At 42.3% G+C, this 12,273-nt stretch overlaps 1 protein-coding gene across 11 annotated transcripts in view; it reads right to left on the bottom strand.

Moving 5' to 3' along the window:
- The window catches only part of CCDC88A (coiled-coil domain containing 88A), a 66,445-nt gene that overhangs the window by 5,101 nt on the left and 49,071 nt on the right, over positions 1-12,273 (bottom strand). For 2 of the 11 annotated variants that reach the window (XM_053972835.1, XM_053972834.1), the window contains exons 26-33: positions 10,097-10,180; positions 8,866-9,069; positions 8,515-8,586; positions 7,875-7,961; positions 7,464-7,544; positions 5,813-6,069; positions 4,104-4,593; positions 245-344 (exon numbers count right to left, since the gene is read on the bottom strand). In XM_053972835.1, the coding sequence (XP_053828810.1) occupies positions 280-344; positions 4,104-4,593; positions 5,813-6,069; positions 7,464-7,544; positions 7,875-7,961; positions 8,515-8,586; positions 8,866-9,069; positions 10,097-10,180 (1,340 nt within the window). In that variant the 3' untranslated portion in view covers positions 245-279. Of the gene's footprint in view, positions 1-244; positions 345-2,252; positions 4,594-5,812; positions 6,070-7,463; positions 7,545-7,874; positions 7,962-8,514; positions 8,587-8,865; positions 9,070-10,096; positions 10,181-12,273 lie in introns of those variants that run through there. The other 9 variants (XM_053972836.1, XM_053972837.1, XM_053972828.1 and 6 more) reach the window with 6 other exon arrangements.

Below are 12,273 nucleotides of genomic sequence, written 5' to 3'. Positions count from 1 at the left end.
ATTGGAAAAATAAAAATAAATGTCATTTTTACAGGCAAAAGGCTGAGTGGGATGAGGTTCCCTGCCTTTGGAAGAAGCTCTGGAGAGCCACCGGCCCCGGCCTAACGAGTGAGCGTGAGAGAAGCCAGGTAAGCAAGCAGGATTTACATCTGGTTAATGCAATGTGCTCTGGGGCTGAGATGGAATGCTGTTAGTTTGTTGTAAATGAAATTCATCTCATTTACAGGTTGGGCAGGAAACTCACCACTTGGCCCACAGCTCAGGTAGTGGGTAATAGAATTAGGAGCTTTGTTGCTCCCTAGACCTGCTTTTTGAATTTCTGCTTTCAGGGATAGCTTCCACATCTGCAGAGAAAAGCATTTCAAGTTATTAATTGTGTTTATCAGGACATGAAAAAAAACCCTCATGCATTAAAACATATTCTACTCATTAGGAGGACAAAAGGATACATAAACACTTTCTGGCTGTTTTTAGGAGGAAAGGACAGAGGAGAGGGACAGAAGAAACTCACTGCAAGTGCCTGCTCAGCTACACTCACTGACGTTCATCCCAGCATTTACAACAGCCAGGTGTTATTCCTAAAGCCACACGCAGATACATGTCACCTTTAGCTACACCAACACTACATTTCTGCATGAATGGAAATAAAAAGCAATAAGGAGGTGCAATCACAGCTGACTGACCCTAGCAGAGAGCTTCTTTCATTGTATTTTGAGCTGCTGCACACCGACAGAAATGTTCACATTCAGCTCCACAAACCACAAAATTGTCTTTGCATGCAACAGCTTGAACATGCAAAATGCAGCATCTGAATTCACCAGTCACTGAAAGTAAAGCAGCAAGCAAACCCTGAGCCAGGCAAACCTCAACTGTGAGCAAATGGCTGAGCCTGAACAACAAAACCTTTCTGGGCAGCAGCCACATATTTAGTGTTTATCAGTATCATGCAAAGTCCTTACTTAGCACTGCCCAAGGCAGCAGGAACCAAGGAATGAGCAAAGGCTCCATGTGTTTCACAGCCTGCCATGCACATGTGGCTGAGGAGCAGCAGGGATTGGGAATAGAAAGAATTCCATGGAACCTTCCACTACTTGAACATAGATAGACATCCACAAACTTTTTGTTAAAGACCAAAAAGTGAAGGAAAAAAAAGGTCCTTCTGTCCATGACAACATTTTCTTTTTTTCATACGTAACAAACAAATGTTGATAAGACATTATTCAGAGCCATTAAACACTCTTTCAGAACACTTCTGCTGCTGCCAAACTCAGCGGAGCAAAACAAGCTATTCTCCTCAGAACTGAAATGCAATTCCTTCCAAGTTTATAAACCAGTGCAGAGTGGCATGAGCTGGACATGGTTAGTCTCCAACTCCAGCAGACTGGAGACACTAGCGCTCCAGGACACTCATGTTTGGCAATTCCAAAGCCCTTGGGGTTTAAGAGGGAAGTTGAGGACCATACTGGAAATTTTTGTAGGAGTGACTGTCTAAGAACCTGAGCAAGAAGAGGAGGCAACCCCACACCCGAAACTTCTGCAGCCAGAGTTGATCTAAAGCAGCTACACACCTTGTTCAGATCAGTGTTTCTGAAGGGCACAGGGAAGAAAGCCAGACCTTGACAGCACAGGATAGGTTTGTATTAAGGGCACTCAGAGCTAGGACTGTAATTCTTTAAATAACCTGCAAAATGCCTTGTGCACACATTGCTTGGGATACCAGTGCTCTTCACCCCCAACCTAATCCCAACACAACTATGGATGAACTGGAGTGAAGTCAAATGCATGACCCAAGACCAGAACACTGGTCTTGCTCTGTTAGAGTAAATGTGTGTGAAATTAAGATTATATAGCTCTCATTCTTTTGCTGCTGAGATAGTTCCAGTGGGAACACAGCAGTAACTGACTGTGCCCAGTACTGGGAGAAGCAAGAGATTTATCAGCCCAAAAACAACGAGTGGTACAAACCCGGGGAAAGACTGTGTCACATCCTCAAACAGTCATGTTATTCTCTAGACATTCAATATCCTCCCCTTGTTCCTGACATGCAGGGCTTCCCATCCCATATAAAACAGAGCCCTTCCAGACTCCCACATGGGATATCTGCTGCTCTTCCTCGGGGAGCTATGGATTCACTGCCCCTCCCTAATTAAGCACTAAGGAATTAAAAGTTCAGCCCACACAGTGGTTCTGAGACTGCCACAAAACTGCTGGGAGAATAAATGCAATTGTACAAAACAGAATGTGACACTTGTTGTTTTCAATATATATTTTCAATTTTAATTATTTTTCCTCTAGCTATACTGTCATTCTAATTTTTTATAATGTATTTTAGCTCCCACAACTGGCATAACCAATGTCCTCTTGCAAAGAAGTGCTCATGTCGAAAGCCTAGTGTAATTTTCACTTAAATCTGATACAATTTTAAACTCTGTCTAAATTTACCATTGTGAAGTTTCAAGCACATGCAGAAAACAGTGGCACATGAACTAATTACTTTTCAACATTTCTCTTTAGCTGCTCATCTGGAATTGAAGGAGTTATATGCTGAAGTATTCATATCCTCCCATAACCTTGCAAACACCTTTGTTATTTTTTTCTTTTATTTAACTGCATGAATTTAACATTTTCTGTTATTTTGTTACACCATTTGTTTTCTATTACATCAGTGGTACTTCCATTGACAAGAAAAAATGAATTTCCACCATACTCAAGACAGTTTTTTTTCTTCTACATCACAAGAAGCCTATTATTTGACCCCTGATAAAACCAAACACTTCACCACAGTTGTACCCACAACTGGAAAGACAAAGTAGACCAAAGGGAAAAGGTGGAAAAGGTCATTTTTTCATGACAAGTGCTGCGTATCATGTGACTATTTATCACCTCTTTGTAAGAATTATAATTTCTTTTTAGGATTATGAATGGCCTGTGTGTTTATTACTCAGTAAGAACAGTAATTAGTATTTACTGTGCAAACTAGAGGCACTGAATTATTTGGATTATTGGGCACTTGTTCCTTGGGCATTTATGGCATGACACAGCATAAATGAAAAGGGTAAGAAGACACTGAGATATCTCCAAATGCTTCTTTCCATTAGTACCTCATTTTTGAAAGAAGAGGGGGAAAAACCAGGTTTTTTCCCTCCAGGTAGATATTCAGTGTATTACTGATAGCCCTGAGAGCTCGAGCTCCACTGCCAGTGCTGTCCTTGTCCCAGGAATGCTGTTCCCTGCGCTGTTCCGGGCATGCGCTTGGTTTAACATGCAGCAGTAACCAACAGGAAAACACCAAAATATTTGCAATGCGTGACAAATAAAAATAGAGCTTGTATTATAAAGGCATGCAAAATATACACAGTGCAATTAATGTTTCATGCAGACTTTGGTGGGGTTACAATTCCACATTCAAACATGCCACAGTTCACAGCCGCCGTCCACAGGGAATGACCACCCAGTGGATAAACCAGGAATGATTCCTTCATTGGAGGTAAGTTTTCTCTGTCATCCAGTGGACATGGAGAACACCTTTATGGCATGTTAGACATAAATATTTAATAATACAACTTTCTCTCATACACAGCCATACTCATACCACAGGGTCTGGTTATCTTCCGAGACCAGCAGGGGGGACTGGGCCTCGCCAGCGCCAGGACTGGGGGCAGGGACAGGGTCCCTGGTCAGAGTGGCCTGCAGGTCACCCTGTGCCTTTGGAGCAGCACAAGACTGTTCCTGGCTCCTCAGCACTGACCTAAACACCGACACGTTTGCCTGGTCAGCTGCTTTGGAGGTGGATCTCGGGGGCAATCCACTGATATTGCTGACTAACTCGGTGTTGAGGGATAAAAAGGGCTGGGGAGCAGTGAAGGACCCTGCACTGCCATTCCCAGATCCGCTGGCTTTATCCCAGAACACACCCACACTGGGCAAAGTCCTCTCACGACAACCTGGCCTTTCCATCCTGGAAGGTTTGGTAAGCTCAGAGTTACCTCCTAAGAAGTTACGTGGTGTGAGCATGGGGGCTGCCTTGCCCTGCGGGCCACGCTCCCCCCTGGCAGGCACACAGTGAACACAGGGAGAGGACACCCGCAGTGCCGAGTACTCACTGGAGGTGGGTGGAGCACTCCTGTCAGCCAGGGCCGGGGCTGCATCCACGGACACGGGTGGCCTACTGTCCTTAGACAAAAAATCATGGATGCTTGTCCTTCGGGTGGTTCCTTCTGCCGTGGAAATCACGCTGCTGGCACGAGGTAAGGTGGCGTAGGGGTTGCAGTCCCTGGATTGTCGCTGGGTTACAGTTGCTTGCATCTTTTCTTTCACAGACCAGGCCTTCCCCTGGGCACCAGGGGTGAATTTGATTGGAGAGCTACTGAAGTAGAGATCTTCAGTCTTCCGGAGGCTGGGCCTTACCAGCTGTTCTGGTTTAAGGGATCGTCCATCTGAGAAATCAATTGTGTTTCTGACACTCAGGGATCTCACGATCCCACAGCCAGCTGTTGGCTGCTTTCGGAGCTTCTCCCTCCCTGCCAGCTCCACAGACTCAGACAAACTTCTCATCACTTCATCTAAAAGGTTCTCTTCACTCACAGATTTCCTCTGTAAAAACAGAAAACAGACGTTTCTAAATTGCAATTTTTATCTTTTCTTAAGCAATTTTTGTGGACATAAATGAACAATTCTACAAAGATTTGGGTTTTTTTTTTTTTTTTTAATTTCTCATCTCCAAAAGCAGTATTAAACATTTATGATACATACTTAGTCTTCTGTACAGTTTACAAAAAAAGAGTTTAGGTGAATAATATTCAGACTCAGTGAAGAAAGACTGTAGTTGTTTTCAAAATGGTACCAGAGACAACTGGGGAAGAATTAAGCTAAAGGCATTAGGGAAATGCTCTGGCAGAAGACTGGAAAGCTTGAATACCCTTCCACCCAGAATGGGTCTGTGAGGCTATGAAAGGGATTCTGGGATTTGTGAACAGCAGCGGACCTGGCTTAATGACTTAGGTGGGTTTTATTTCATATTGCCAGAAGAATATTGTCTAGTGCTTAAACCCCAAAAATCCTTCTCAGAAGACCATGGCTGAGAGCCATTTTAAGTATCTAACAAAAAAAATGCAGAATCTTCTCCAGATCTGTGTCAGCTGTCCCAGACAACCCTGGATCCTCACTCCTGAGAGGCCCCAGTCACAGCGACTGGCTGGCTTTATCAGACAGTGGGATGTCCTACAGGAGTTTGGGCAGATCTGCTCAAGAATGAGGGATGCAGAACCTGTAATTCCAGCAGAGATTAGATGATTTGGGGCTTCCTAGAAACAGTCACTGATTTACAGAAACATTCCCTTCATCTTACTCCTCTCAGATTTCAATAAGCTCCAAGGTCACTTTTTGTTTCCCAGTACTGTTAAGAAGATGAAACTGAAGCAGACAAGAGTCTCCTCAGGGAATGAAGTTAAACATCTTCCTTGTGGTTGATACAGGACAGATGTGACAGCACCTGTTGCTGGATTGGAAGAAGAAGAGTGAACCCACTCCAAGCCCTGGCATCCTACGTACTGGACAGCTTTGTCAGTACAGGTCAACCTTCCTACCCAACCCAGGGACCACAGAGGGTCAAGCTGCAGGGAACAGCTGCAAAATTCCACAGATTTCCTGCTGGTGGAACTGAACAGTGCATCAGGAGACAGTGCCTGTGACTTCTCAATGCAGGTGTGACCAACAGCTCCAAGAAATCTTTAAGGAAGTCCACTCACTGTGCCTTGCATTAATTCTGAGCCCACAGATGGGGCACTGCGTAGTTAAACACTCTTACACTGACCTCACTGGAGTTACTCTTGTTGCTTTCTTCCAGGAACTGCTGCAGGGTGACAACTTCACTGCCAGGGGAGCCTGTTTTGGTCTGTTTGCCACAACTCTCCAGCGTCCTGTGCTGCAGCACAGGGCTGGCCCTGGTGTGCCCCTTCAGGTACTGGATGGGGCTGCTGCTGCTGCTGGACCAGGCCTCGTGCTCGTGGAGCAGGCTAAACTCCCCACTGCTGTGGCTCTGGGGCCTGCTCTGGCTGTTCACTGCACCTGCTTTGGGGGAAGGCAGTAAGTATTTCCATTAGAAATACACCAAAAAGCTGTAAACCTGTATAACCCCACTGAAATCTGGAATGTTACCAGATTCAGTTAGCATTCATTCTATTTAAAAGACTAAAGAAAAGCCCAGTTGTTATTTTTTACTCTGTAAAATTACAGTCCCATGACTTACCTTTTGCAGCTCTTCAAACATGGCATCATTTTTTTTTTAATAAAAACTACCTTTCACTTATAATGTGGGCCTCCACCTACATAATAATATATTCCAAGAGGTTAAAGAGACATCTCCATTCTTGTTCAGCATCACTGAGAGGCACAGGGTAATTAAATGTTAAAGGAAATACAAAGGACTGAGTGGAAAGAAAATATTTTCTCCAACAAGAACTACTTAGGAATGCTGCTTCTCCAAAAATTCCTGCTGTTACTCCTAGTTTGTTACAACTGAGACCTGAAGGAAGCACATGGTGTTAGATGCAAAATAAATTCCACAACACCAATTCATTTTATTTGTCAGGAACTATGAATTGCTTAAAAAATACTGATGGATAATCAAGTATTTCCAGCTTCATGTCACTCCTAAAAATGAAATTAAGTTTGAACCAAGAGAAATCGTTTACGGTGGAAATGCCTAATCCTGTACAGACAATGCCTAATGTACAGACACTGGGGCGAGGAGGACCTCAAGGGATCTTTTACAGAAGGAGCCAATTGAACAGATATAAAATAAACTATTAGAAATATTCAGCTAGTACTCATTCCTAAATTTCCAAACAAAGAGACGCCATTTAAGAGATGCAAGCCATGAATATTAAATGAAGTCTTGAGCTGGCAGTGCTCTAGTCTAGTCTGTACAACAGTCTCTAGCTAAAAAAGCCACGAGATAAAAAAATACATCAGGTTCTTAATAAAAAAAATTTAGAGAATACTGATAAATCCAGGGATGTTAATTATCTATTAAAACCAAAACATAAAGGCTTCTTGCATGAATCACATGTGCCATTTTGTGCAGTTGTACAGCACACAGCTCACAGAGGCAGTGCAGTGCAGGAGGATGCTTGGAGAAAAAAAAAAGCAGCAACTTCTCAGCTTAAAAAGCTTTTAAAGTAATTTGGGGGGGAATTCTTATTTTGTAACAAAGTTATCTGGTTAGGTTTGGTGTAAAATAGTTAGTAACTTAAAAACTAACACCACCCTTGTAATATTTACTAAAACCATAAAATACCTGTGCTTCTAATCTGGGGAATGAAGGCTCTGAAACACTCAAGGAAGCACAGGCTGTGCTGTGCAGTGGGAGTTTTTTGGTTGTGGGGGTTTTTGAACCTCTACAGATGATCTTACAGAGAAAAGAATGGAAATGAAGCACGGATGTGAATTCACCCCCAGCATACCTTTGACTTCATGGAGTGAAGCATTGTTATTGCTATTGCTAGTGGATGTCCTGCCACTATCAAGGCTGGCTGGTCTGGAAGCTGAATGGAAAATTAGGAGACAGCATAATGAAAAAAAATTTAGCAGAGGACACGGCACCTTCACATTGTGCTAACAGAATGCTCAGAGGATCATGCACGACCTCCCAGGCTGAACATGCCCATGGGAACAAAGTGGTTTCTTACAGATCAGAAAGCGAAGGAATTTCCAGGCAGTCCAAGAGGACACTTTGGAAAAGGGCACTACAGGAATAGCGAGATACAGAGGAGAGGAAAAGAGAAAGAGTCTAGTTTAGAATTGAAACTGAGTGCTCAGTGGAGAAGCAGGGCTCAGACGGGGGCATGCAGGGGCTGCTGTGGTCAGTCACTTACAACAGATCTGACAGGGAACCCTGCACAGGGCTGGAATGCCACGGACAGGAGGAGCAAGAGCATCTGCACAGATAAAGTCCTGTACTCCTAAGCCAATACAAGAGAAATGCACTGTTAGTAGCCTCAAAAATCTTTTCTGCTTATACTCATTGTAAATGTTTATAGTACAGTTAAAACTTCACTTCTATTAATAGCCTATTTTTCACTTCAAAGCTTTGCTTGAAGAACACCTAATGAATTTATAAACTACAGCACATGGCAAATTTGGGGTTCACTGAACAATGAACACTGAAAACTCAGGCCAGATTTGGACTTGATTTTTTAAGATGGAAATGCTAACTTCCTTTATTTACTATTAACTCCAAATGGAAGTTAAAACATTTTCCCAATAAAACGGAAAACGTTTTGATCCTGTTCAGATGCACTTCACAAATATTTTCTACCAGAGATACAGAACATCTATCTGATGTAGTAGTTAAGAGAGAAAGGAGAGAAAGAAGAAATGATACAATACATTGGAGAGATATGAAAATCAGAGAGAGCATGCTCATAGCAATGATGCCATTCACTGTATTCTCACAACTTCACTAACATTCACATCATATAGCCTTAATTCATTTAATTAAAGCTCACATCTTACCATGAACTCTTGATCCTGTACTAGAATCATCACTAATACCTTGTGGACTTACATCTTCAAAGGATGTGGTATCTACACACAGAGACATAAAGGAAGATGTAAAATAAAATAAAGTGGAAAGATTATTAAAATACTAATCGTTGATAAAATGGTAAAAGTTAAAATATTTTTTAAAGCAATCCATTTTTACTTAGGAAACATTCTGTAGGAAAAACCTTGAAACATTTTATAACTGCAGTTACTAAACCAGTTCATTATCTTAGCACTGCAACTCAATTATTAAGATTGAAAAACTTGAAGTCAAACCAATATTTACAGTTACATCATGGTGCAAAAAGCTTCTACCTATACCTTTATTATTTAGCAACTGCTTGGATCTGAAGCCTGTGGAGGAGTTGACAGTGGCAAAGTTGATAGCTGTAGTAGAGAAGGCCATAGCTCCCAATTCCTTCCTCCTTTTACCCGTGGATATATCATCAGGACCCTCCAGATGCTCAGAACTACCTGTCCATTGTCCTCCTGCCAGGACCATGGACTGCACCAGGTCATTCATGGCTGGGATGCAAATGAAAGCAAATGATCAGCGTGGGCAATGTACCCGCTCTGGTTGTTAACTGCATTGCAAAGGTCAGACAGTTTTCTAAGCATTAAAGCGCCCACAGCCGGCAGGAGCAAACCACACCCCGAGTACCGCATGCAACAGGCTCGGCGGGAGGGAGGAGGCTCAGGCTCCTGAGCCCAGGGAGGTGCTCAAAACGGGTTTGTCAGGGATCGCCATGCGCCAGGTGCTGTTAGAGGCTCTGCCAGCTGCTTGCCGCGAGAAAATGGGATGAGCGGGGACAAAACGGGCACGGGTGCTCATACAACGGAGTGCCGGCGCTGACATGGGATCCTTGTACAGTGCAGGTTACTGCAGGCACACTGGGGTTTACAGAGCAACAGAGAGAGGATCTGAAAAATACCATATCTGATGATATTCACCTTTACTTCCCAAAACTCGAGAAAACTGTCCACCCCTCATTAGAAAATAAAACAAAACAAAAGAAATCAATGCAGCATTCTGGCAACGAGAACTGATGAACACTCACAGAGTGACAGACCACCAGAGAGCCTTGCACAATCGCCTACACTTGCTTTAAACAAAAACAAAACAAAAAAAAAATACAGTGACTTCTTAACAAAAGACTTATGAAACGTGTAATTTAAAACTATTTCCGTTAACACAGTGCACTGTAAACTCATATACACATGGGGCCATGTGTATATAGACAGCTATGTATACAAATATATGCAGTCACAAGGCACTGAATAGATTATATGCATGTGCATGGGAACGTGTGGCTACATGTGTGTGCACAGCTATAAAGTATCCAGTGCCAAAGTTTTTTTTTTTCTTAAAAAAAAAAAAAGGGGGAGGGAAAAAGTAAAAAGAAAAAGCTCCAGCTCCTTGTACTGTAGCAGGACTTGCACATTGCAAAAGAGGAGGAAAAATAGAGCGCAGTCCAGGGAGAGGTTAGTGAAAAATTAGTAACGGAAGCCAGTGTAGCCATTGAGAAGAAGCTGAACTGTCATAAAGTCTTACACATGGAGCGACGGTAGAAGGCCTTCATTTTGTCTTTTTCCTTCGGTCTGTTCCTCAAAAAGGGCAGTCTTTTCAGTGCACCCACTTTTATGTCATAGCATGAGGAAAAACGGAAACAGGGAAATGAAAGAAAAAAAGGGAGAAGAACAGATGGAAGTTAAATGTTGAAACTAAGGACAGAAATGAATGTCTTGAGTTTAAGCTAGGTATGCTATGCTAAAAGCTATCATTCTCCTGCTTCTGGGTGATAATGAAATATGAAAGTACACTGAAACAGGAAAACTGCACTAGGAAAACTTGCATAGATAACTCAGAAATGCACTGAAAATTATAGTGCAGAGGGTAATACAGTTTGAAGCTCTTGAAAAAATCAATGTAACTTCTTTGCAGGTGATTACAGGAATTGACCACTATGTAATTTTTACAGTAAAAAACAGCATTTTTTTTGAACATAAAAATGTGAAGCAAAAAAAGCTGAAAATGAAAGCAACTCTAAGTACAATTTCTATGTTAAAATATGTTCACATCATTATTTTTGGGGGTTAATCATTTCTGTAATGCTTTGCCTGCAAGTCTAAGAGGACACAGTCTATTATGAGTCTTCAATTCTTCCATTCTGGGCTCAGTAATAACTTTGGTCATCTACTGTCTCATAGAAAACCTGCAAAGGCCTTCTGATCAATATAATTTGTGAGCAGTATTTTGGTAAAATCAATCTGCTTCAAATGTGCAAATATTTTAGCTGAAAAAACACCAAAGGAAAAAAAGACACCAAAACAGCAAAAGAAAATCCAAATGTGAGTGTTGCTGTAACGTTTTGGGAGGGCCCAAGGAAAACTGAGTTAAATTCTACCAGGAGAATTACAGAGTTAAAATTACAAATAGTATTAAAAGAGGGAGGAGGGGGAAGTCACGAGTTAATCTTGTCCTTGGAGTCAGGAACTCTGCATTAGGAACTGCTGACCTGCCTTGGTTAAGTCTGGGGGCTGATGCCAGGCACAGGAGCCACCATGGAAAGATCCAGAAGGGGACACAGGATGGAATTCCCCGAAGTGGTGATTTCTGCAGAGATGGCAGCAGCTCTGCTTTCTGCAGAGGTCTGTCAGACCATGCTCTGCCTGGCTTATCTCTGCAGCCCCTTTTGGGAGGTGTGCCCTGCTCCCCCAGCCTGGCACACAGCAGTTCTGTGTACAGAGCAGTGCATATATATCATATATACTATTTACAAGTGCACATGAGCTACCCTGGCAGTGAAATATTCCCTATTCCTCCCTCTCCAACAGCTCTTCCCATGTCTGGACCCACAGGAACAGGTTCACAAACCAATCCAGCCAACAGAGGTCATTCTGTTCTATCTCTACTCTTTGTCATCAACACAGCACAGGAAAAAAAATTCTCTGTAACTTCTGTAATCCTTTACAGACAAAATAACTCATCCTTTTGTAATCCTTTATGGAAGAAAACTGACTCCTCTTCACTAAAAACTCCTTAATCTTTCGAAAAAACATTACCAGAGGATGCTCAAGAACCGTTTGAGTCATCTGTCCTTCCTGTCCATTAACACAGATCCCCTTCAATAGGGCTGATTTATGGCTCTTGGCAACTGTACCCACCAGGAAACTCCCCTGCAACCACTGATGTCCTGCAAATCCTGCATCAAAAGGCAAAATGCTTGGAGGGGAAACTGTGTCAGTAATATCTGCACAGAATTCACCTCAGAAAATGTCCTGGAATAGTAATAATAATAGTTAATCCTGAGATGGCAGAGCTACAGCAGAAATCAACTGTTCTTTTTCTTTTCATTATTCCATGAATACCTTCTTGCTTTCTGAGCTGAGAATGAATGATGAGTATCGCAGAATTCCTCAACTAAGTAGGAAACATCCCATTTTGTAACTCTCCTGTTTGCCTGAAATCCTCCAAGGAATTCTGTATTAAAATCCTGACATTCTTTTGTTATGCACAGAAGAAAATATGAAGAAGAAATCTTCAAAATGCCTCAGTATTGGATAATGGAGCCCAGAACACTCCTTTTATTCCCTCTGTGACATGGCATACATGCTACTGGTGTTCCTAGTAGAGATGACAGTCTACTAACAGCTCTAATTCCTTGGGAACTTGTTAATTTCATGGAATGGCTAAAGTGGAAGCCAGCAAAGGATATCTGTATTTCTCCA

This window comes from Vidua macroura, chromosome 3 (genome assembly GCF_024509145.1).
Source record: "Vidua macroura isolate BioBank_ID:100142 chromosome 3, ASM2450914v1, whole genome shotgun sequence".
NCBI lineage: Eukaryota > Metazoa > Chordata > Aves > Passeriformes > Viduidae > Vidua > Vidua macroura.
This window is presented reverse-complemented; position numbering and strand designations above follow the sequence as displayed.